This window comes from Culex quinquefasciatus, chromosome 3 (genome assembly GCF_015732765.1).
Source record: "Culex quinquefasciatus strain JHB chromosome 3, VPISU_Cqui_1.0_pri_paternal, whole genome shotgun sequence".
Classification (NCBI taxonomy): Eukaryota; Metazoa; Arthropoda; class Insecta; order Diptera; family Culicidae; genus Culex; species Culex quinquefasciatus.
In genome coordinates, this window is record NC_051863.1 from 40,592,306 (window position 1) to 40,614,379 (window position 22,074).

At 43.1% G+C, this 22,074-nt stretch overlaps 2 protein-coding genes across 3 annotated transcripts; both read left to right on the plus strand.

Annotated features, from left to right (window-relative positions):
• The first annotated feature begins 4,081 nt into the window (after positions 1-4,081).
• On the plus strand, positions 4,082-19,201 carry LOC6044683 (dynein heavy chain 3, axonemal). Of its 2 annotated transcripts, XM_038262837.1 has the most exons (18): positions 4,082-4,264; positions 4,330-4,844; positions 4,914-5,032; positions 5,994-6,717; positions 6,778-7,748; positions 7,808-7,992; positions 8,062-8,327; positions 8,392-9,931; positions 9,997-10,967; positions 11,025-11,463; positions 11,523-11,637; positions 11,696-11,900; positions 11,957-14,687; positions 14,751-14,880; positions 14,947-17,818; positions 17,875-18,501; positions 18,608-18,646; positions 18,731-19,201. In XM_038262837.1, the coding sequence occupies exons 1-18, from the start codon at positions 4,132-4,134 to the stop codon at positions 19,031-19,033; spliced, it is 12,885 nt and encodes a 4,294-aa protein (XP_038118765.1). In that variant the 5' UTR covers positions 4,082-4,131; the 3' UTR covers positions 19,034-19,201. The 2 variants fall into 2 exon arrangements, with proteins under 2 accessions (XP_038118765.1, XP_038118764.1); XM_038262836.1 differs by having other exon boundaries at positions 7,808-8,327.
• A 199-nt stretch (positions 19,202-19,400) lies between these two features.
• Positions 19,401-20,249, plus strand: LOC6044684. Its single transcript, XM_001862124.2, has 3 exons — positions 19,401-19,573; positions 19,697-19,780; positions 19,839-20,249. The coding sequence occupies exons 1-3, from the start codon at positions 19,528-19,530 to the stop codon at positions 19,997-19,999; spliced, it is 291 nt and encodes a 96-aa protein (XP_001862159.1). The 5' UTR covers positions 19,401-19,527; the 3' UTR covers positions 20,000-20,249.
• Positions 20,250-22,074: the final 1,825 nt, after the last annotated feature.

Genomic DNA, 22,074 nt, shown 5'->3' on the forward strand with positions numbered 1-22,074 from the left:
AAATTCAGAAATTCAGAAATTCAGAAATTCAAAAATTCAGAAATTCAGAAATTCAGAAATTCAGAAATTCAGAAATTCAGAAATTCAGAAATTCAGAAATTCAGAAATTCAGAAATTCAGAAATTCAGAAATTCAGAAATTCAGAAATTCAGAAATTCAGAAATTCAAAAATTCAAAAATTCAGAAATTCAGAAATTCAGAAATTCAGAAATTCAGAAATTCAGAAATTCAGAAATTCAGAAATTCAGAAATTCAGAAATTCAGAAATTCAGAAATTCAGAAATTCAGAAATTCAGAAATTCAGAAATTCAGAAATTCAGAAATTCAGAAATTCAGAAATTCAGAAATTCAGAAATTCAGAAATTCAGAAATTCAGAAATTCAGATATTCAGATATTCAGAAATTCAGAAATTCAGAAATTCAGAAATTCAGAAATTCAGAAATTCAGAAATTCAGAAATTCAGAAATTCAGAAATTCAGAAATTCAGAAATTCTGAAATTCTGAAATTCTGAAATTCTGAAATTCTGAAATTCTGAAATTCTAAAATTCTGAAATTCTGAAATTCTGAAATTCTGAAATTCTAAAATTCTGAAATTCTATAATTCTGAAATTCTATAATTCTGAAATTCTGAAATACTGAAATTATGAAATTATGAAATTCTGAAATTCTGAAATTCTGAAATTCTGAAATTCTGAAATTCTGAAATTCTGAAATTCTGAAATTCTGAAATTCTGAAATTCTGAAATTCTGAAATTCTGAAATTCTGAAATTCTGTAATTCTGAAATTCTGAAATTCTGAAATTCTGAAATTCTGAAATTCTGAAATTTTGAAATAAAGAAATTTTGAGATTATGAACTTAAGAAATTTAGAAATTAAGAAATATTGAAATTATGAACTTAAGAAATTTACAAATTAACAAATTCTGATTTTTTTTCTAAATTTGTTAATTTGTTAATTTGTTAATTTCCTAATTTTTTAATTTCTTAATTTCTTAATTTCTTAATTTCTTAATTTCTTAATTTCTTAATTTCTTAATTTCTTAATTTCTTAATTTCTTAATTTCTTAATTTCTTAATTTCTTAATTTCTGAATTTCTGAATTTCTGAATTTCTTAATATCTTAATTTCTTATTTTCTTAATTTCTTAATTTCTTAATTTCTTAATTTCTTAATTTTTTAATTTCTTAATTTCTTAATTTCTTAATTTCTTAATTTCTTAATTTCTTAATTTCTTAATTTCTTAATTTCTTAATTTCTTAATTTCTTAATTTCTTAATTTCTTAATTTCTTAATTTCTTAATTTCTTAATTTCTTAATTTCTTAATTTCTTAATTTCTTAATTTCTTAATTTCTTAATTTCTTAATTTCTTAATTTCTTAATTTCTTAATTTCTTAATTTCTTAATTTCTTAATTTCTTAATTTCTTAATTTCTTAATTTCTTAATTTCTTAATTTCTTAATTTCTTAATTTCTTAATTTCTTAATTTCTTAATTTCTTAATTTCTTAATTTCTTAATTTCTTAATTTCTGAATTTCTGAATTTCTGAATTTCTTAATATCTTAATTTCTTATTTTCTTAATTTCTTAATTTCTTAATTTCTTAATTTCTTAATTTTTTAATTTCTTAATTTCTTAATTTCTTAATTTCTTAATTTCTTAATTTCTTAATTTCTTAATTTCTTAATTTCTTAATTTCTTAATTTCTTAATTTCTTAATTTCTTAATTTCTTAATTTCTTAATTTCTTAATTTCTTAATTTCTTAATTTCTTAATTTCTTAATTTCTTAATTTCTTAATTTCTTAATTTCTTAATTTCTTAATTTCTTAATTTCTTAATTTCTTAATTTCTTAATTTCTTAATTTCTTAATTTCTTAATTTCTTAATTTCTTAATTTCTTAATTTCTTAATTTCTTAATTTCTTAATTTCTTAATTTCTTAATTTCTTAATTTCTTAATTTCTGAATTTCTGAATTTCTTAATATCTTAATTTCTTAATTTCTTAATTTCTTAATTTCTTAATTTCTTAATTTCTTAATTTCTTAATTTCTTAATTTCTTAATTTCTTAATTTCTTCATTTCTTTTTCTTAATTTCTTAATTTCTTTTTCTTAATTTCTTAATATCTTAATATCTTAATATCTTTATTTCTTTATTTCTTTACGGTTTGGGGGCTGTCCAAAATATGTCAACTACCACTTCGGTTTTTAAGAATTTGACGGTTTTAGCTACAACTCTAGCTACGAAAATCACCCGACTCCAATAACTCTAATCACGACTACACATTCCTGCTTTCATAAATAACATCAATTCCATTCCATTACTTGCTTTTCTTCTTAATTTCTCCCACCCTTCTAACCTTCAGCCAGAACTATGATGCAATTATTAAATCTTTATTCCATAAAAATAAATATGAAAAAATCTAATTTTTCCATGTTTTCAACTTTCCGTGCATGGTAAACCGTACACACTTTGATCTAGCGTACTGTTTAAAAATGTTCTATGTTTATGGGAAACACTCGTATCATAGGTGGCAATCAACATTTTCCTTGAATTACATACATTTCATGCTGTGAAATAAAATCAAAATTCTTTCTTGTTATTTGAAAACGTAAAAACCCACTTTAAAATAATTTGAGGTAGCCTATCGCCTCTTTTCAAAACTTTGTCGACATCAACATCAGCCGATTCCATTGTTGCCATTTTGGCATCGGAAAAATCTCATGTGTTTGCCACAAAACGCTTGAAACGCTTGCCTGCTTGAAATATTCACGGAAATATTTCACAGCGTTATTTGGTTTGTGTCCGTGGTGTCGCGGCAGCAATATGGCTGACAGGACAGGCATCGAACTACGATGCACTGACATTTTAGCAAAGCATGGTAGTGACTATGCTTTCGATGTCGGTCATCTTACGATGCTCGTGCATCGAAAATCAAAAGTCGGAAAATCACATTTTCGGGGCTTTCCGGCAATTAGTATTTGTTTTTATTGTTCGTACTGCCATGAACAATCAATCTAAACTATTTTACCACTTAACTTGGTCGAAAAATATGAGTTTTCGACCAAATTTAACCACGAGCATCGAAAGCCGCTTTCGATGTCGGTCATCGAAAAATCCATGAAAATCCACCCTTACATTACCAAATGCATTTTCTCAATATTTCATCATCGCCAATTTGGCCACCATATTGAATTTTGAATTTCCAACACTGCTTAGAGCATTTTGGGGGGTCAAATAAACAAAAATTACCAATTTCTCGTGATTCTGTTATCAGAAGTGAAATTTTTCAGTGTACGTTCTTCAGATATTCGAGTCTAGACTGTACTATCAAATTTTATAAACAACCTTTTGTAGTGCTTTGGTAAACAAGAAATATTCAAAATCACTGAACAAGGGTTTTTTTTGCGGTTATCAAGATTTACCCAGTCTAAACCCACAGCAAACGATGTCTCGATGATCCTAGTACTTTGCAGATCTCAATTTGATCAAATCTTTTTTTTAAACGACTGCCTCCGCGTAACTTTTGGCGATTTCATCAAATTGGGTTCTACAAAATTCTAGGATCATCGAGACATCCTAACAAATCGCTGGAAAAAAAAGAATCATCTTGATTGGGTGAGTTATGCCCAAGAACCAGCGATATGAAGTTACCGTTCCAACTTTTTTGGAGCCTTGGGCATTGGAATGTTTACACATGTTTGCAACAACGATTTCTACCCAAATTAAAACTTGTTGCTCAAAGTTATCCTGGTGATCCAACTTTAATGCCGCGTGGTCATATCTCCAAAACACACCGGTTGATATTTGTTTACCACCAAATGGAAGCAATTCTTGTTTACAAAACATAAACAAATTACCTGTAGCCAGAAATTCTTGTTTACAAAATATAAACAAATTACCTGTTGCACTATCGCGGCTCAACACGTGTCACAACACACCTGTACGATTGAGCTCAACAGGTGGCCAAAACATGACCACGTGGTCGATCGATTGTCCCCGGTAACCATTGTCGTGGCTACCACGATGCCGTTTATTGGCGCTCAACAATATTGTCAAATTTTCACTCGCTTCACCGGAAAATGTCGGAAAAGTCGGCTTTTCCAACCGGTTTGTGAAAAAATCGTGAAAAATGCTGCGAAAAGTTAAAAAAGTTAAACCAAAAGCCAAACGGCACATAGAGGATGTGCCGTTTTATAAGTTCGTGTACAAGGAGGACGAATTACCACTGGATCCTGCCCGGAACTTCATCGAGGAACAGATATGTAAATTGGGTCAAAGGTGAACGGGTTCGGTGAACTATTGATTCGAAAATAAATTTAATTTGCAGCGAAAATCAACGTTGTAAAGCCGGCCTGCTTTAGCAAGGACTACAGCCTGCACCGAAATCCTCGCGGCGATGGCCATGGGTTGCGCGAGCTGCTACTTCCGGAGAAACTTTCCTCCACCGAAAGTCCCGAGTATCGCGTTTCGGGGCCCTCGTCGTCGTCCCCGTTGGAAAAGAGCCTCCCGGAAGTGACCACCAAGCTGGTCCGCCTGTACAAGGATCTGCGGTTGAAAATTTTCCACGACCTGGCGCTCACCCGGCCCGTCCTGATGGGAAATGAGTTTTTCCGCCGGTACGGACGCGCTAGCCAAGATGGCCGCCGCAAGCTGCCGGCGTTACGCCACAAGAAGCGCCCGAAAAAGTTTCACTTTGATGAGTTTGCGTACCGCACCCCGGAAGAGAACGACGAGGCGCTGCTGCGGATCCAGCGCCATCTGGACCGGATGATTGCGAAAAGTATCCGCGAGGCGGAAAAGCGCCGCCAGCAAAAGGAGGAACAGGCCCGGCGACCGCAATTTGTGAGTGTTCTTTTTTTTATTGTTTTCCCTTCTAATTTGGTTTTAATTCACCACACCGCCCTCAATTAGTGCACGTCGACTTCATCATCCTCATCAAGAAACAAACACTGTGTCTACACCGCGAAGGTCAAACGAAAGCGGCTCAGTAATGAGCAGTTCATTAAGAAGCTCAAGTCTGACGAAAGTTTGTAAGTATTTGAATTTAATAAGAGAGAGAAACTGATATCGAACTGATACTAAAACAGTCAAAAATATGTTTTTCAATTATCAATTGAAATCAAATGAAAACACAAAACATGTAATCAATCGTTGAAAATTGGAAAAAAAATAAAAAACTGCCGGCCGCTCCCATCTCTACCGCGCATCATGGATAAGGGAAGGGATTTGGAAGACAGAAAGTGGTGGTGTTCAACTTTTTAAGAGGATAAGGGAAAATCTCCACAGTATCCCCAAATATATTTTGCTGAGAGTTGGGCGGTTTTTGGGAAGTCTTGAATATGCTCTAAGCAAGCGTTGTGATCATTTTCATGATACTTTTTTAAATGATGAGATTTTATTCTCAAGGCATGCAATCGGATGCTGCTGTAGAGACACATTCCGTTTATTTCAAATAGAAGGTTATTATTTTATAATAGTAAAACATTATTCTCAAAGCAAACAATCGGGTAAAGGTGGTACTCAATTACCCGAGAACTTGTTGCCTTCTTCTTCCAAAACTGTTATATTTATGGACCCAATCCTCAAACAATCTAATTTTTAAATTAGTGCAATTTTGTGTAAATCCTTTTTAGACTTCATGGTATGAATCCAAAATTATAACGAGTTTGTTTAAATACTAAAATAAGTTTAACTAAAATGTGGGTCCACTAGATTCTGAATGATGTGCAACGTAGCGTTAAGACTTCAAAATACTGTACTGGATTTTCGACCCAGAGACCGTGAGTTCGATTCCCTTATCGGAATGATGATGAAGGTTTGCCCTTTTCATATAAACATTTAACAATATAAATATGAGATTAGTACAAAACAAAATAATATAGCTCGAAGTTTCCCGAACTTCCACATTTTTCCAGTTACTACCATCTCCAGTTACATTTTAATCTAAAAACATTTTCAATCATTACAAAAATCCTCAAAATAAAACTCCAGAAAGCTCAAGTATCTCCAAGCCCTACTACCCACCCATCCCGATGACCAGAAGCAGAAGATTCTGGAAAAGTACGAGAAACGTTACACCGCGGCCGTAGCCGATTTCGATGCGGAAATGCGCCAGCGCACCCTCAACGTGCTGGACGACCTTGCGGTCGAGAAGATCGAACACTACCCGTCGCATTTGATTAAGAAAATCCTCCCGAAAATCGACGACCGAATTGCGTACCTCAAGCAGGCGTACAAGTTTATCCTGGAGGAGGAGAAACTATGGCCAAACATCCACCCGGAGGTCATTTTGCTGGACTACCTGTTTGATCCCGAACACAACGTGCACCGCGATCAGGCCGTTTATCTCGTGATTTTGCTGATGGACCTACAGGAGGACTACCGGTATCACGTCAAACGATCCTTCCTGCGCTACATTCTCCGCTCGGAGGACGAACGCAAGCGGCTGCAGCTGGCAGTTGAACCGCCCGAATTTCCCGTCTGCACCTTGATCGCTCCCGTGCCCTGGAAGTGCTCGATCCAGATTGCCAAGAATCGACTGGAGGAGGTACTCATGATTAACCATCCGGTCCTGCAAGCCATCAACATGCTCTGGCACAAGCTGTACGGCAACCTGCTGGTGGTCGATCCGGCCAAGTTCTACAGTACGGACATTCCCATGCATGCCGACAAGATCACCGAAACGATTCACAACAGCTGCCGTATCACGAGAGACGTGAGAGCGCTTTGATCTGATCGGGTGTGTCAAAGTTTGTAACGTTTTAAAAATTTGCAGATTCTAGTCAACGACTGGATGCCACGTGTTGCCGACCTGGTCGATGTCATGCGAAAATATTGGAGAGACCTAGTTCCACGTAACTCAACGCACGGAGGTCGGGGAACGATTTTCTTCAACTGTATTCATGCGCTGACATCGTACCATCTGCAAGGACTCATCAAGAAGAGCCTGGACAACCTGGTGGACACGTTGGAAGTGTACCGCGGGGGTGACACTGCCGACGGAACCAACGCACCAAAGCTGAAAATGAAACCATTCATGACACTGACCGTTACCGTCGTGGGTAAACCAGATACAGAAATTGAGAAAAATACCGAAAAGAGTGACCTTTCACTGTACGAAGCGGACGATGACGATCCTAGCTTGCTGACTTCAGAATCCACTGACGACCCTATGACGGAAGGCGTTGACGAACGTAGAACCTCGTTCATCATGAAGAGTAGCGGAAAGATCATCATCTATCCGTACATGGAAGAACTACCCGACCTGTTCAAAAGCTATTTGGTAAAAATACTAAAAGTAGGATACAAGATTCCCCGACTGGAATACTACTTGACACAGGACAAGAAACAGCTTGGCTACCTGCACTACCTGCGGGACGACAACGCCGATATGGAAAAATTGTACGAAAGGGTAAAAAGTATTGTGATTGCCAACCAAACGGGCCCGACAATATATTTGTACCCGATGTATGAGTACTATTTTCCCGTATTGGCCAACAAAATGAAAGCCATCACCGAAAGCATCTTCTCCCAGCGAGACCTCCCTTCACTGGACATTTTCAAAGACCTGGTGGACAAATTTACCGAACTACTTCACGGCATCTACTTCCTGCGTGACTTTATCCCACTAAACCTGTTCATGTTGGACAACAGTCGGTTGAACCGTGTTCTCGAAAATCTCGTGAAAGAACTGAAGGCATTTGTCATCAACTATTTCATAACGCTGAACCAGGTCGAGAACCGAAGGTGAGAGGTGAACCAGAACCCGCAACTTCAGCTAACACTAAACATGACGACCCTTGCAGAATCTGTGACGAGTTCGAGGACATGTCCCTGCACGCCGGCGAGCGTCCGAAAGAGACTCCGGAAGTGGTCGCGCTTCAAAATTATCTGACGCAGTGCCGCGAAGAGCGCATGTACCAGCTAAAGACCGAGATCAAGCATGTCGCGCAGCGCGTTCTCTTCCTCCTGACCTACGCCATACTCGACCGTAATATGCGAAATCCCGAATTGGTCCGAGATCGTTACACCCTACTGATGTTGGGCTTTATTTTTCCAGAGGAAGATATCAATCTGAACTCGCGTCTGTTTCTTTGGCCGCAGGAGCTGGAGAAAGTGCTTGATCTCAGCGGTGCCCGTCTGGCGGTGGTACGTGAAAATCTGGAAACGGCAATACGCGAACGGCGCGTCAAATTCGATATGTATCTGAGCACGGAAAAGAAAAAAATGGACCACTTCCGGACGCGCGAGATTCGCGAAATGCTCTCGCTGGACGACTTGCGGGAGAAGGTCGAAACTGTGAACGGTTTGATGTTGATCCTGGAGGTATTGTGTTTTTGTACGCTGTCAACCTTCGATTCATGTCGCCTTTGATCTTGTCTCGTTTCAGAAATGCAGCAAAGAAGCTAGGGAGATCAACCAGGACGAAAATTTGCTCCAGATCGAAGTGTCCTTCTTCCCGGCGTTGAACGAGATGATTGACAAAATGGCCCCCATCGAGAAACTCTGGCACACGGCGTACAAGTTTGATTCCTGCCACGAGGTGTGGTACTTTGGCTCATTCAAGGAACTGGACGCTTCGGTTATTAGTTCCGCCGTGGAGGAAATGTTCAATTCCATCACCGTACTGCTGAAAGAGCTGGCGGGTAGTCCACAAGCGAAACGGGTTGCCGAGCAAATCCGCATGAAGATCGACAAGTTCAAAGTGTACCTTCCGGTGCTGGAAGCCATCTGTAGACAAGGTCTTTGCGAGCGGCACTGGGCGCAGATATCGAGCGAACTCGGCCAAGAAGTGAACCCCGAAGTTCAGCACTCGTTGGGCTTGATGGTGGACATCGACATCATGAAGATCCTGAATCGTCTGGAAGAAATCTCCAACGCTGCCGGCAAAGAGTACGAACTGAACATTCAGCTAGTCAACATGCAGGAAGAATGGATGGACGTCAAGTTTGTGTGCGCTTCGTATCGCGACTCCGACATGTCTATTCTGTCGTCGGTTGACGACATCCAAACCTTACTGGACGATCACATCCTCAAAGCACAAGCCATGCGAGGATCACCGTACATCGCGGCGCTTGGAACGAAGGCCACAAACTGGGAGGACAAGCTCATTTCCATGCAGGACATCATCGATAGTTGGCTTCAAGTGCAAGCCACGTGGATGTACCTGGAACCGATCTTCAGTTCCGAAGACATTATGCGACAAATGCCAACCGAAGGACGACACTTTAAAACCGTCGACAAGCAGTTCCGCAAAGTTATGCGCCACACACTGTCCGACCCCCACGTCATCCAGGCCACCGACTATCCGGACCTGCTGAACGTGTTGAGAAATGCGTTCAAAGACCTTGAAGACATCCAGCGGGGCTTGAACCTGTACCTGGAGAAGAAACGGCTGTTCTTTGCCCGCTTCTTCTTCCTCTCGAACGACGAGCTGCTGGAGATTCTTTCCGAAACGAAAGATCCGATGCGCGTGCAGCCTCACATGAAGAAGTGCTTCGAAGGCATCCATTTCCTGCAGTTTGATGCGCAAATGGAAATTACGGCGTTCACATCAGCCGAGAAGGAGCAGATCCCATGCACGAGGAAGATAAATCCAGCTATGGCAAACGGCCTCGTTGAGAAGTGGCTCAAGGAGGTCGAAACGGTTATGTTGGAAAGTGTCAAGGAGCAGATTTGGCAGTCGTACGACTCGTACTTCAAGGATGCCCGCAAGGTGTGGGTACTGAACTGGCCCGGTCAGGTCGTCCAAGTAGTGTCCTGCTTGAAATGGACCGAGGAAGCGGAAGAGGCCATCAAAGATGCCAAGCTGGAGGATTACTCCCGCAAGTGTACTGCACAAATCGGCGAACTGGTCGAGTTGGTCAGGGGAGACCTCAGCACCGGTGCAACGATCACCATCGAAGCATTGATCGTGGTGGATGTTCATGGTTGCTTGCAATTTACTGTTTTGTCATTTAATCATTCTATTCAAATATGTTTTGTATTTTTTTAGGCCGCGACATAATTGACCTGCTAATAAGCAAGAAGATATCCGACACCGGTGACTTCAACTGGTTCTCGCAACTCCGGTACTACTGGAAGATTGACGACGACGATAAGCAGAGCTATGTTGCGTGCAGCATGGTTTCGACAGAGCTCAAATATGGCATGGAATATCTCGGAAATACGGGACGACTGGTGACCACACCGTTAACTGATCGTTGCTTCCGAACTCTAATGGGAGCGTTCAAGCTTAACCTTGGTGGCGCGCCAGAAGGTCCAGCAGGAACGGGTAAAACCGAAACCTGCAAGGATCTCGCCAAGGCGGTTGCCAAGAAGTGTGTGGTCTTCAATTGTTCGGACGGTTTAGACTACAAGGCCCTCGGAAAATTCTTCAAAGGTCTGGCCCAATCCGGTTCATGGGCGTGTTTTGACGAGTTCAACCGCATTGAGTTGGAAGTGTTGTCGGTGGTTGCACAGCAAATATTAACCATACAGCGAGCCATCGCTGGAAAGGTGGTCAAGTTCATCTTTGAAGAAACAACGCTAAAGTTAGACTCCACCTGCAACATCTTCATTACCATGAATCCCGGATACGCTGGCCGAACAGAGCTACCAGATAATCTGAAGGTCCTGTTCCGAACTGTGGCCATGATGGTTCCTGATTATGCCATGATCGGTGAAATTACGTTGTATTCCAATGGTTTTGATGATGCTCGAGTTCTAGCCCAAAAGATCGTACACACTTACAAGCTATGCTCTGAGCAACTGTCGTCCCAATCCCACTACGATTATGGTATGCGAGCAGTAAAGTCGGTTCTAACGGCAGCTGGAGCACTCAGACGATCGCATCCGGAACTCTCGGAAGCTCAAATTGTGCTGCGTGCGATAATTGACGTGAACCTTCCCAAGTTCTTGCAACAAGACATCCCACTGTTTGAAGGAATCTACAAAGATCTATTCCCTGGCGTGGAGTTACCTCCGGTAAGTCTTCATACTATTTGTCCGCTATGTCCACTCCTAACAAAACGATTGATTTAGCCTGCTCGCGAAGACATCGTACGATTGTTGCTGATCGAGCTGGTGAAGCGCAAGCTGCAGCCAACTCCCTGGTTCATCGAGAAGGTCATGCAGATCTACGAAATGCTGCTGGTGCGGCACGGTCTCATGATCGTGGGCGATTCCATGGGTGGTAAGACAACGGCGTACCAGATACTAGCGGAAACGCTGAAAGAGCTACGCAAGGAAAAGGGTGTCGCTTCCGAGGAGCAGGGCGTTTCGTACCGCATCATCAACCCGAAGGCCATTTCGATGGGTCAGCTGTACGGAAGCTTCGATCCGGCGTCGCACGAGTGGACCGACGGAGTGCTGGCCAACACCTTCCGCGAGATGGTCTACACGGGTAGCCTCGAACGGCAATGGATTGTCTTTGATGGACCGGTGGACGCGGTTTGGATCGAGAATTTGAACACCGTTTTGGGTAATTGAAATGAAGGATATTTGAAAATTCAGTTGAACACATTTGTGAAATATTTTCAGATGACAACAAAAAGCTTTGCCTGATGTCTGGCGAAATTATCCAAATGACCAAATTGATGAACTTGATGTTTGAACCGGTTGATCTTGAACAAGCATCACCTGCCACTGTGTCTCGGTATTGTTTCTTGATGTTATGTTGCCTAACGGATACTAAAAGACTATCTATTGTCCAGATGCGGTATGATCTACATGGAACCATCGCAGCTCGGGTGGGTAGCTTTGCACAAGTCATACCTGCTCTACCTGGAGGAGAAAAACGTCAGCGAGATCAACATTGGAGTTTACGAGCAACTGGCTGAATGGCTCATACCGCCCGCACTGGAGTGGCTTCGGACGTTCGGAAGTGTTCTCAAAATTTCGGAAATGCACCACTATTCTGCAAGAATTACCAGTTATGCTGGAAGTTCTTGTTTTCTCACTTTTTTTCATTTCAGATGTTATCCAAGTTCTTTTCAATATTTCTGTCGCGCACAAACAACTACAACCAGATATGGTTCCAGCAGGTTTTCCTGTTCTGCTGGGCTTGGGCTTACTTTTCCGCTGTAACGGTTGAGGCTCGCAAGATGATCGATCCTCTTCTGCGGAAAATTCTCTACGGAGCTAACGAGGATCACCCCAAGCCCAAGCACTTCACCCTGAACCGGGGTCAAATGTACCCGGAGAAGATGAACTTCCTCGATTACCGCTTCGACGAACACGAGACCTGGTGGCCGTGGTTAAAGTCGGAGGAGCTGTCCCTACCAGAGTCCTGTATCGTTTCGGAGCTCATGATTCCGACCAAGGAAACCGGCTACATTCTGTATTGGACGGAAAAGTGTGTTTCCGCCGGTATGCCCATTCTTCTGATAGGTCCTACGGGTACCGGCAAAAGCGCTACCATCGCAAACTACATACGCGAACTGCCGAAGGCAAAGTTCATCTCCAACATAATCAACTGTTCGGCGCGCAGCACTGCCCAGCAGATGCAGGACACCATCATGTCCAAGCTCGATCGTCGCCGGAAGGGCGTTTTTGGTCCACCCGTTGGCAAGCAGTGCGTTAACTTCATCGACGACGTCGCGATGCCTGCCCGGGACGAGTACGGATCGCAACCACCGCTTGAGTTGATCCGACAGTGGCTAGATCACAAGACTTGGTCCGACCTGCGGGATACATCCAAGATAGAACTGATCGACCTGCTGTTTGTAGGTGCCATGGGCCTGCTCGGTGGTAGTAATTGTATACCACAACGCCTGTACCGACATACGTTTGTTGTGTCCGTAGATTCGTTCGAAGATTCCACCTTGTCAAGAATATTCTCATCGATAGGAGAGTGGCACTTTGCGAAAGGATATCCCGAAACAGTGTCTCGCTTGTGCAAAAATCTCAGCCAGGCTGTCATCTCCGTGTACCGTGGTGCGATCGAGAACTTCCTCCCAACACCTGCAAAGTCACATTATCTGTTTTCTCTGCGAGATGTTACCAGAATCTACCAAGGAATCGTGCTGGTACCAGCGAAGCGACTCCCAGATCCCGAGAAACTTGTACGCCTGTGGGCACACGAAACTTACCGCGTGTTTTACGATCGCTTGATCGACGAACAGGACAAGCAGATCCTGTTGCGCCTGGTTGATGAAGCGGCCAACAGTCAGCTCAGAATGAAGCTTGAAGTGGCTTTCGGCGATCGCTTGGAGCCTGGTAAACGCGTGACGGATAAGCACATGCGTGACTTGCTGTTTGGAAACTATATGGAACCGGACGCGGTCAGTCGAGTGTACGACGAGGTGGACAATTGGACAAAACTAGAGAAGAATATGAACTTCTATCTGAGCGAGTACAACTCACGGTCAAAGTCACCGATGAACTTGGTGCTGTTCCGATTCGCCATCGAACATATTTCACGAATCTCAAGAGTTTTGCAAATGCCACGCGGACACTTGTTGCTCGTTGGCCTGGGTGGAGCCGGAAGACGCAGTTCGGTTAAACTCGCTGCCAATATGGCCGATGCCGATGTGTTCCAGGTGGAGGTCAACCGTAGCTACTCGATCAACGAATGGCGCGAAGACATGAAAAAGCTTCTCATGAATGCCGGCAACGAAGGGAAGCCAACCGTCTTTTTGTTCAACGACTCGCAGGCTAAAGACGAAGCGTTCGTCGAAGATATCAACTCGTTGCTAAACACGGCAGATATTCCCAATCTGTTCCAGTCCGAAGAGAAAGCCGTCATTTTGGAGCAGATGCAAACCATCGTCAGACAAACGAATAAACCCATCGACTCTACAGCGTTATCTCTGTACAATTTCTTCGTCGAAAGAGTTCGTGAAAACTTGCACATTGCGCTAGCATTTTCTCCAATTGGGGACTCGTTCAAAAAGCGCGTCCGCATCTATCCATCTCTGATCAACTGCTGTACGATCGATTGGTTCACTTCGTGGCCGGACGATGCGCTGCAGAAGGTCGCGGAAAACTTTATACGATCGATGGATCTCCAGCAAGACACGCCACCATCGGCAGATCCGTCTGCAACGTCTGTGCAACAAGAAGAAAAGGAACAAGCAGACAAACAGACTCGAAAGCTGAACCGACTGGAGAAGAAGCTGGTCGAGTTGGTGATGGTGTTCAACCGTGGAGTCGTGGAAAACTCGGAACGATTCTTCCTAGAGCTGGGCAGAAAGAACTATGTCACGCCAACGTCATACCTGGAGATGCTGCGCTCCTTCAACACACTGTACCTCAAAAAGTACTCGGAGATCATTTCACAACGAGACCGCTACACGGTCGGGTTGGAAAAGTTGGACTTTGCTGCCGGCCAGGTGTCGGTAATGCAGGACCAGTTAAAAGATTTGCAACCACAGCTGAAGCAGACTTCCGACGAGACCGAACGCATCATGGTGAACATCGAGCGTGAAACGGCCGACGCGGAAAAGAAGAAGGAAATCGTCGGAGCGGACGAGACGGCAGCCAACGAGGCGGCCGCTTCGGCTCAGGCCATCAAGGACGACTGCGAAAGCGATCTGCAGGAAGCGGTTCCAGCACTTGAAGCAGCACTCATGGCGCTGGATACGCTCAAACCGGCCGACATTACGGTTGTCAAATCGATGAAGAATCCACCGTCCGGAGTGAAACTGGTGCTGGAAGCGGTTTGTGTAATCAAGGGCATCAAGCCCGATCGCAAGACGGATCCATGTGAATCACGCTTAACCTTATGTGAAATGCATTGACTAAACTGTAGAATTCTATCAATTTCAGCTGGCAAAGTAACGGAAGACTACTGGGGACCTTCGCAAAAGATGCTGGGAGATTTGAAATTTCTCGACAGTCTCAAAACATTCGACAAGGACAACATACCGATACCGGTGATGAAGAAAATTCGGGATGGGTAAGTGTGTCACCTTTTACAGACAGCTCTGAACGGATTTAATACAGCTGCCACGGTGTTATTTAGCTACATTGCCGATCGTGAGTTTGTGCCGGAGAAGATCAAAAACATTTCGATGGCCTGTGAGGGACTGTGTCGATGGGTACGCGCGATGGAAATTTACGATCGAGTTGCGAAGATTGTCGCGCCCAAGAAGGTGGCCCTGGCCGGTGCTGAAGCGGAACTCGCAATGCAGATGGAGAAGCTCAACGCAAAACGGGCCGAGCTGCAGGAGATCTTGGACAAGCTGCAAAAGCTGAACGATTTCTTCGCGGAAAAATCCCGAGAGAAAAAGCGATTGGAGGACGAGATTGACAGTTGCGAAAAGAAACTGATTCGCGCCGAACAGCTCATCGGTGGGTTGGGAGGAGAGAAGAAACGCTGGTCCGAGTGCGCCAGTAGCTTGCACAAGTCGCTCGAGAACGTGATCGGCGATGTGCTGCTAGCGGCCGCTTGCGTTGCATACCTGGGATGTTTCTCCACGGAGTTCCGGAGTAACATCATCTGCGAATGGAACAAAATAACGCTGGAAAAGGAAATTCCTTGCTCGGAAAGGTTTTCCCTACAGGCAACGCTGGGAAACGCAATGGAGACTCGAAGCTGGTGCAATTGGGGTCTGCCTACGGATAACTTCTCTGTTGAAAATGGAATCATCGTGAAGCACGCTCGCCGTTGGCCGCTGATGATCGATCCAGAAGGGCAGGCAAACAAGTGGGTCAAGAACATGGAGAAGGGAAACAACCTGAAGATCATCCAACAGATGGACCCGAACTACATGCGTACGGTGGAAAATGCTTTGATCAATGGCTACACGGTGCTGCTGGAGAACGTTGGCGAAATCATTGATTCCGGTCTGAACCCGATACTGGAAAAGAACATATTCCGGCAGCGAGGTGCCAACTTGATCAAGTTCGGTGATGGTTTGATAGAATACAACGAAAATTTCCGCTTCTACATAACGACTAACCTGAGAAATCCCCACTACCTCCCGGAAATTGCGGTGATGGTGACGCTGATGAACTTTATGATCACCGAGCAGGGACTCCGATCGCAGCTGCTCGGAACCGTCATCATCCAGGAACGTCCCGACTTGCAGGAGAAGAAAGAGTCCCTCATCATCGAGTCCGCCCAGAATCAGGAAGCTTTGTACAATGCTGAAGCGAAAATACTGCAGGTTCTTTCTTCATCGGAAGGAAACATTCTGGACGATGAGAATGCAATCAACATATTGACCTCCAGCAAACAGCTTTCGGAAGAGATTCAGGCTAAACAGCTGGTCGCTGTGGCTACGGAAGCGGAAATCGACGCCGCCCGGCAACTCTACATTCCGGTTGCACGACATTCGGCAGTTCTCTTCTTCTGCACCACCGAGTTGGCAAACATCGATCCGATGTACCAGTTTAATCTGACGTGGTTCTTGAACATCTTCGTGCAGACGATCATCAAAACGCCCAAATCGGAAAGCTTGGACGAGCGGCTCCAGCTTCTGATTGACTACTTCACCCACGCAATCTATAACAACGTCTGCCGATCGCTGTTCGAGAAAGACAAGCTCATGTTCTCCTTCGTTCTATGCTCGGGAATACTACGCGGAGAGGGCAAAATCGACGACCAAGAGCTTTCGTTCCTATTGACCGGTGGATTAGCGCTAGACAACCCCTATCCAAATCCAGCCCCGGAATGGCTTACCGATAAAGCATGGACGGACCTTGTCCGAGCGAGCTCACTCAAGTCACTTGAGAAACTGCGTGACTCCTTCACGGCAAGTTTGGACGAATGGAAGGAATTCTACAACTTGAGCGCGCCTGAGCAAGCTCCCCTTCCGAGTCCGTACCACGAGCGTGAAGATTTGGTGAAGCTCATCATACTGAAATGTTTACGCCCGGATAAGGTCGTGCCAGCGTTGCAGCAGTTCATCATTCAGAAAATCGGCCATTCCTACATCGAACCTCCCCAGTTCAACCTGCGAACTTCATACGATGACAGCTCACCGCGAATCCCTCTGATTTTCATGTTGTCGCCAGGTTCCGACCCGATGGATAACTTGTTGTTTTTCGCCGGTGACAAGTACATGGGCGATGATTGTCGCGTCATTTCACTGGGTCAAGGACAAGGGCCCAAGGCAACAAAAACCATTTTGGATGCCATTAGGCTAGGCCAATGGGTTGTCCTGCAAAACTGTCACGTAGCAGAGTCCTACATGGACGAACTGGAGAAGTTGGTAATGGACTCGAGCTTGTACGAGCAGGTACATCCCAAATACCGACTTTGGTGCACGTCCTATCCAAGCAAGAAGTTCCCGGTGTCAATCCTTCAAAACAGCGTCAAAATGACCAACGAAGCGCCCAAGGGCATGAAACTGAACATGATCCGAGCGTACCAGTCGGACCCCTTGAACAACACAAACTTCCTGGACGACGCGTTCGAGGGTGACACCGCGCGGGTATGGACCAGGGGTGTCTTTTCGTTGGTGTTTTTCCACGCGGTTGTCCAAGAGCGCTGCAAGTTTGGACCGCTTGGCTGGAACATAGCGTACGAGTTCAACGAGTCTGATTTGAAGATCTCATTGATGCAGCTGAATCAGTTCCTGCATCAGTACTCGTACATTCCGTTCGAAGGGCACATCTATCTGACTGGCGAGTGTAACTACGGCGGACGGGTCACGGACGACAAAGATCGTCGCCTGTTGATGGCGCTGCTTGATCGAATTTACAACGAAAGGACCGTCGATCAGGAATCGTTCAAACTGTCCGAGTCGGGCATTTACAAGGTGCCGATCAGTCCTACCCGTAACGAAACCCTGGAGTATCTGTCGACTTTGCCACTAACAGCTCATCCGGAAGTGTTTGGTCTGCATGAGAATGCTGATATTACGAGAAACATCGAAGAGACTAATTCGGTTGGTATTGGGATAGATGTAGATCAACTTGTAATCTTAACAGTACTATTTCTCAGTTACTCAATCGAGTTTTGCTCACGCAAACTCAGCTGCTCGCTGGAAAGTCTACCGGAAGCAAGGACGAACAGGACATCGATCCGGTGCTGCTCATTTGTACTGAAATCATGAAAAAGCTTCCGGAACAGTTCGACATCGAATCTACCGCGGAGAAGTTCCCCATCATGTACACCAACTCGATGAACACCGTGCTGCGCCAGGAGCTGATCCGCTTCAACCGTCTCCTCGGCTTCATCAAGCATAGTCTGGTCGATGTGCAGCGCGCGATCCAGGGCCAGATTAGCATGATTCCGGAGCTGGAGCGGGTGTATCGAGCAATGAGCATCGGCCGAGTTCCGCAGGCATGGCTTTCCAAGAGCTACCCATCGCTGAAGCCGCTGGGAAGCTACGTGAACGACTTTGTCCAGCGCTTGCAGTTCTTCCAGCGCTGGATTGACGACGGCGAACCCAAGGTGTACTGGATGAGCGGGTTCTACTTTACGCAGTCCTTCCTGACCGGGGTCATGCAGAACCATTCGCGCAACTTCAAGATGCGCATCGACGACCTGGTAATGTCGTTCGAGGTGTCTACCTTCGAGGTGGAGGACAAGACGCACTTGTTTGCGGAAATTGGCACTTTTGTGAGGGTAAGTTGGATTAGACTAATTGGTTTCATAGCATTAATTATCATCACTACACTATAAACAAACATTTATTAACATTTTTAACACAAATTCAATGCATCATTAAAAGGAGCGTCGAGCGAAAGATAAAAATTTCGTCGCATTCGATGTGAGTAACAACAGGCAACACAACATTACATGAACACACAAAACTTATTCTACGAATTGGTTCATTGCTGACTCTAACCCACAGGGCCTCTACCTGGAAGGAGCGCGCTGGAACCGCGAGCAGAAGAGTTTGGATGAGTCACTGCCACGCGTGCTGTACGACAGTCTGCCGATCGTCTGCATGACTCCAACGCCCAGGGAACGCAAGCGAACTCCGCAGTACTACCGGTACGAGTGTCCCATCTACAAAACGAGCGAACGCCGCGGAGTGCTGTCCACCACCGGCCATTCGACCAACTTTGTCATGTTCCTGGACCTGGACAGCGTTCAACCGCCGAAGCACTGGATTCTTCGGGGAGCTGCCTGTCTCTGCCAACTGGATGATTAATTTGAAGGATTTTTTTGTGATTTTTTTTAAGTAATGAAACACACCGAAGCACTTGCAAGACATTGAAACGAGTGCTGTTATCATTCACCGACTTAGTTCCACAGTAAAGACTGCAATTTTTGTAACGGTAGAAATAAAATTTCTCTTGTGTGTGATATGAAGTGCAAACAGTGTACGTTATTTCATCACAACTTCCCTGCTGTGTGTGGATCGCGTTCTTATCTTATCCGTTTACTCATCGTTGCAAACTATTTCAACCTGGTGAACACACGCATACACTGTTGAGCAGTTCGCCGATATCTTATCTTATCAGTAGCGCACCTGATCCACTAAGGGCGAACGAACAGGTTCCACTATGTACTGCCAATAGAGGCAAGTATAGTATTTGTGCGACTTTGGGAAAAGCAGCAACGAAATTCGTAAAAGGTTGAATTGTTTAAGATAATTTGAATAAATATTGGTTCATTCAAAAACATAAATTAAAGTGCTTCAAAATGCAGCTGCTAAAGAGGAAAGCCTTCTATTTCACAATACTTCTTGGTATGTAAACTTCTTCGAGTAGGGCATGTTTGTACTAACACGCCCTTCAAATGACTCATCACCAGTGATTACAAAAGTCAAAGAATGTGTTCTAAAATTTCAAAACCAACCTCACTTCTACAGTGGTACTGAGCGTTTGCCTCGAGGAAACAGAAGCCAGACGTAAGATTCTACGTGGTCGACGAACGATTACCCGAACCTACAAACGTGAGTAAACCATTCCGAGCAAATTTGTCAACGCTAAACGCTTTTCTCTCCGATTCAGGTGGTACGGCCATCCCGGCATGGGCCATCATCTCCCTGGTTGGCATCGGTTACATACTGCTTGGAGGAATCTCCTATCTAATATTCAGGAAAGTGATCCTCCAAACGCCCATCGAGAATGTCAACTCGTACACGCCCGCCATGATGCAGGACGATTCGTGAGCGGGCGCAGCTCGCAAACGATTTAATTTTAAGTTGACGGACAATAGTATTAGTCAGAAAATACAACTTTTTCAAACTTTTAAATATTTAAAAAAAACATAAACTCTGAATCAGACCACTATGAACGAAATCTGCTATAGTCAAGTTCAAATGAATGCAATAATTTTCATCATCCTCTAAGTTTTGTTACCATCCAATAACTGTAAATTTAAACAATAAGCATCTCTAATAAACATTTAAAAACATTTAATGTCCAGTTTATGATTCAATTAAGTAGCTACACACTACCTTTACCGAGAATAACCATCTTCTGCTCCCATAATACTATCCCATTATCAGAAAAAAACACTTTAATTAGGTGTGAAAAGTTGCCAACCAGACTGTGCAAAGTGTTATAAAATGTTGAGCTGTCCTATAAGACCATAGCTGTTGCTGAGTGCTGAAAACTACAGAAGAAACTAGATCGTAGAGCGAAGCACTTTACTTTTTGGGCTATTATTCAATATTCAGAAAGGTTGATACATACAATTTCCGAACAAGTGAAATTAACGAATATGGCAATATTTCTGATCAAATTGTTATTTTAATATATAATCTTCAAGCTTCACGAGCTGAATTCAATTTCTTGGAATATTTCAATCATCCTTGCAATTTTTTTAGCTTTTATGTTTTATTCAATTATTTTTTATATACATTCATTCAGTGCCGGGACCGTGGTGTAGGGGTAAGCGTGATTGCCTCTCACCCAGTCGGCCTGGGTTCGATCCCAGGTCCCGGTGGCATTTTCAAGACGAGATTTTTCTGATCACGCCTTCCGTCGGACGGGAAGTAAATGTTGGCTCCTGACTAACCTAAAAGGTTAGGTCGTTAGCTCAGTCCAGGTGTAGGAGTCGTCTCCCTGGGTCCTGTCTCGGTGGAGTCGCTGGTAGGCAGTTGGACTAACAATCCAAAGGTCGTCAGTTCGAATCCCGGGATGGATGGAAGCTTAGGTGTAAAAAGAGGTTTGCAATTGCCTCAACAATCAAGCCTTCGAACACCTTGTTTCGAGTAGGAATCTCGCAATCGAGAACGCCAAGGCAATGCTGTAGAGCGAATAATTTGATTTTGATTTTGATTTTTCATTCAGAAAATAATTAATTTTCTCAGCTTTTTTTATATATATATACATGCCTACGATACGATATTCGAATATTAGAAAAAAAACAAAAGGTTTTATTGTTTGATGCGTCAACCGGACTTTTGTTTTGTGCTCCAATCTTCAATAACTCTTTGGGAAATTTTCTCAACATTTCGAAAAAAAAATCAGTATGAAATATTTTTAAAAAAAATCTAAAATGGATTTTTCAGCTAATTTAAACTTTAAGTGGCATTATCTTAAAAACTCTGCACAAAAATCGGTAAAATACTTTTTTAAATCCAAATTGAATGTCACATTAAAAATTTAGGTCTTTGTTAAAAATTGAGTATAATTTCTATTTTTCAAACAAAAACATTTTATGCAAAAAAATATGCGGCGGAATTTGTGTCAATACTTTTCTATGACTCAAAATGTGCAGTTTGTTTGTTGTCCCCTAAAACTTAACAAAAAAATAAAAAAAATGAAAATATGGATCTTGGGAAATTGAATTCTGATGAAAACACAAGTTAATAAAAAAAAATCATAAACTTTTTCCGTGTACCATTTTTTGTTTAATAGTCCTACTTTCCGTTTTAATATGGCCAAAGTTGACATTTTTTTAAACACTGGCCAAGTTGCATAAAGCTAATCAAACTTCCAAACCTGGAATTTTCTAAAATATTTAAATTTCGACAAAACTTTTTAAAGTCCAAAAATTGGTCGAACAATTATTTTTTGTGAATTATTAGATGAAAGCCAGGATAGCCCAAGTTGTAGATGCTTAAAAATAGAGAAATAGAAGATTATGCAACAAGTTTTTGCAACATGTTCCAACAAAAGTTGGCTAAATACGACGAGAAAATACCCTTTGATTTATAGTATTATTCGTCGGCAAGATAAGTGTCAAACTCTAAAACAGATAATTATTACTTCAAGTTCAACTTTTCAGAACTTAAAT

Coding starts and splice junctions, on each gene's coding strand:
- LOC6044683 (XM_038262836.1), top strand. CDS start 4,132: ATGCTGCGAAAAGTTAAAAAAGTTAAACCAAAAGCCAAACGGCACATA. Junction 8,328..8,391: donor GTTTGATGTTGATCCTGGAG/GTATTGTGTTTT, acceptor GTCTCGTTTCAG/AAATGCAGCAAAGAAGCTAG. Junction 10,968..11,024: donor CTGGCGTGGAGTTACCTCCG/GTAAGTCTTCAT, acceptor CGATTGATTTAG/CCTGCTCGCGAAGACATCGT.
- LOC6044684 (XM_001862124.2), top strand. CDS start 19,528: ATGCAGCTGCTAAAGAGGAAAGCCTTCTATTTCACAATACTTCTTG. Junction 19,574..19,696: donor CTATTTCACAATACTTCTTG/GTATGTAAACTT, acceptor TCACTTCTACAG/TGGTACTGAGCGTTTGCCTC. Junction 19,781..19,838: donor GATTACCCGAACCTACAAAC/GTGAGTAAACCA, acceptor TCTCCGATTCAG/GTGGTACGGCCATCCCGGCA.